Genomic DNA, 3,245 nt, shown 5'->3' on the forward strand with positions numbered 1-3,245 from the left:
TTACAAAATAAAAACTTCAGCTCTAGAGCTGAAGTTCGCCAGTTACAAAACAAAAACTTCAGCTCTAGAGCTGAACTTCAGGCCCGGCTACTAGAATGCTGAAGTTTTGCGTGATTGCCTTTGCTACTTCAGCCCCGTATGCTGAAGTTATGCGAAAAAGCGGGTACACTTGCAATTTTTTTGCAAAGCGGGCACAAGTTAAAACGTAACACAAAAAGCGGGTATAAATGCAAATGCCCCGATTTGGACCGTACACAGTCATATTTCAAAGTAGGCCAATATAACACTTTTTCCCTAAATAACAGATGAAATATAGTGCAGTAGTTAATCATGTCTTAAGCTATATATATACTCTATCCCTTTTCCTTTATTTTTCTAGGGCATCGAAGGATGACTATGGAGGGCGGTCCTCACCAAGCAACTGATATGGAATTCGATCATGCAATACATCTTCAGCTCCTATTGGATTTCCTTCCCTTCAGAGTTTGTCTAGAAGTCTTTGTTAAGTATAAAACAATAACAACAAATTCAGTGTAATCGTACCAATAGAGGTGTAGGGAGGTAGTGTTTACGCAGCCTTCCTCCTACCTTATACATGTAGAGATGTTGTTTTCAGTAGACATTCTGCTCCAAGCAAGCATGCAAACTACAACAGTATGGAGAAAAAATAAAGTAGTGTAAAAGTAAGGGAAACAGTAACAACAACAAGGAAGTAGAACATGTAAGTTATTTTCTTACGTGTATGTGGCCCAATAGGTCTAAGACCCATAATTAATATTTAATTAATTATCAAATCTCATTCGTCCGATTGGTTACTTGATGGACGTACCAGATTAAGTGAGAACCTCTATAAATTGGTCCTCTCCCAACCCATTAGGGTTACCGTATTTTATTTTCTCTCTTCCATCACTAAAGTCGGCGGTAACGAAAACTAGGGCAAGGGGCGAGAAACCAATTCCAACTAACGCTTCCGCTTCATGATGATGGCTTACGATCCAGGTATGTTTTCTGTAACGATTTTTGTGTAAGATTATCATGTTCAAGATCCTGGTGTAAATAAGTTTATGCTTACATGTGGTATCATAAGCCTGGATTGATTGAACTGATAATCTTCATTAAAAAGAAAACATATTTTATGAACATGTTCCTGTTATGAAATCACGTTTCTTCGATAATTACGAACTAATGTTTAAAGCTTGTTAGATTCTGCTTTCGTGGTACTAATGTTTATGAACTGTAATTGTTTATCACTAATGCCGAAAGTCTATACCTGCTTAAAGTTTAAATAAAAGTTTAAGAGTTTGTATCCTATTCGATCGCTTAAGTGAATTTGGACTAAGCCTTGATGACGTCCTTTTAATGAATAAAGTCCAAAACCATCGTGATTTATTAATATTTATCGAAATATTGGTTTATGCTTGATGTATGTGTTCATTCTCCCAAAACTGGCTTGAAATATCCTTTTGTACTTGTCCAGATTTGATGTTAGAGATTGAGATTACCATGATGTGAAGAATATAATGAAACAGACATAATGTTAATAATGCCTAACGTCATCATTCGGTTCAAGCCTGCTGTATTTTAGTTATTTTTTTGACTTCGTTCGCTTCAGCTTGAAGGTAGTTATTAATTATGAAGACCGACTCTAGATCTGTCCAGTACAACAAAATTAATTTTCTTGGGCAATAAAGTAATTTGTATTGGGCTATTAGTTGATAAAGCTATTTATTATTTTATTTTATGCAAGTACTAATGTTCATATAGTTTGTTAGTCACCAAAGTGATCAAACTATAATGTTTTAAATATTCACATGCATAAAAATTTCTTGATGTTTATTTTATGTGTGAACTTATGTTTATATAGTTTGTTAGCCAACAAAGTGGCCAAACTAGTTTGTTTACGAAAATATGCATACATAAAATAATAGTTTATCCATGAAATTAATAAAATGCCTATAATTAAAAAGTTAGTGGATAAATTAATTTTCACTATTGCTAGAACTTAAGGATTTACCCAAAGGTGCATCAATTATTCTATGAATAGTGAATATGATGAGGTAAATTAATATTCTTAGTCAAATATATATTGTCTGTCCAAAGATGGCATATATATTTGGTTAAAAATATTTAATTACCTATTAAAGACTAAATGGCATTTACCTATTCTATGAATAGTAAATGGTATTTACCCAAAGGAGAATTGCGATATGCTTTAATTGTTTTGTTGAATCCATATTGATTTGTGAGCATGCATTATCTATTTTGCAGCAATTCCTTTTCATTCGCTTGCTTCGTTGGTTACTGTTTCCAATGGATTGAACTTCTCTGAATGGCGTGAACAAGTCCAGTTCCACTTAGGTGTGATGGATCTTGACTTGGCTCTACTGAATGATAAGCCCGCTGCCATTACTGATTCGAGCAGTGCGGATGAGAAGTCTTTCTATAAAGCATGGGAACGGTCTAACAGGCTAAGCCTTATGTTTATGCGAATGAATATTGCCAACAACATTAAGAGTACTATTCCACAAACAGAAAGTGCCAGGGAAGACCTGAAGTTTGTGGAAGAACGTTTTCGTTTTGCAAATAAGTCTCTCGCTGGTACACTAATGGCTGAACTCACGACCATGAAGTTTGATGGGTCGCGTAGTATGTAAAATCATATCATCGAGATGACTAACATTGCAGCAAGACTTCAGACCTTGGGGATGAAAGTGGATGACTCCTTCTTGGTTCAGTTTATTCTGAACTCGTCACCTCCTGCGTATGGACCTTTTCAAATTAACTATAACACTATTAAGGATAAGTGGAATGTTAGTGAATTGTCCAGTATGCTTACTCAGGAGGAGTCAAGACTTAAGAAACAAGGGAGTCATTCAATTAACCTCATGGGTCAAGGAGCTGGTAAAGGACTTAAAGTGAAGGCCAACAAGTTCAAGAAGAAGAAAGCACCCGCTAAAGCTCTACAGGATGCTAAGAGGGAACATAAGGCAGATACGTGTCATTTCTGTAACAAGGAAGGACACTATCAGAAAGATTGCCTGAAATGTAAAGCTTGGTTCGAAAAGAAAGGTACAATTAGTGCTTTTGTATGTTTTGAATCAAATTTAATAGAAGTTCCTAATAATACTTGGTGGCTTGATTCTGGTGCAACTGCTCATGTATCTACTACGTTGCAGGGATTCCTTACGATCCAAACTACAAATCCAAATAAGGATTTCTTGTTCATGGGATATCGTATGAAAGCC

At 35.6% G+C, this 3,245-nt stretch overlaps 1 protein-coding gene across 1 annotated transcript; it reads left to right on the plus strand.

Annotated features, from left to right (window-relative positions):
- Nucleotides 1-983: 983 nt before the first annotated feature.
- Nucleotides 984-2,654, plus strand: LOC109220710. The gene is made up of 2 exons (XM_019385172.1): nt 984-999; nt 2,269-2,654. Exons 1-2 carry the CDS (start codon nt 984-986, stop codon nt 2,652-2,654), a joined length of 402 nt encoding a protein of 133 aa, XP_019240717.1.
- The last annotated feature ends 591 nt before the right edge of the window (nt 2,655-3,245 follow it).

Source organism: Nicotiana attenuata, unplaced genomic scaffold (genome assembly GCF_001879085.1).
Source record: "Nicotiana attenuata strain UT unplaced genomic scaffold, NIATTr2, whole genome shotgun sequence".
Classification (NCBI taxonomy): Eukaryota; Viridiplantae; Streptophyta; class Magnoliopsida; order Solanales; family Solanaceae; genus Nicotiana; species Nicotiana attenuata.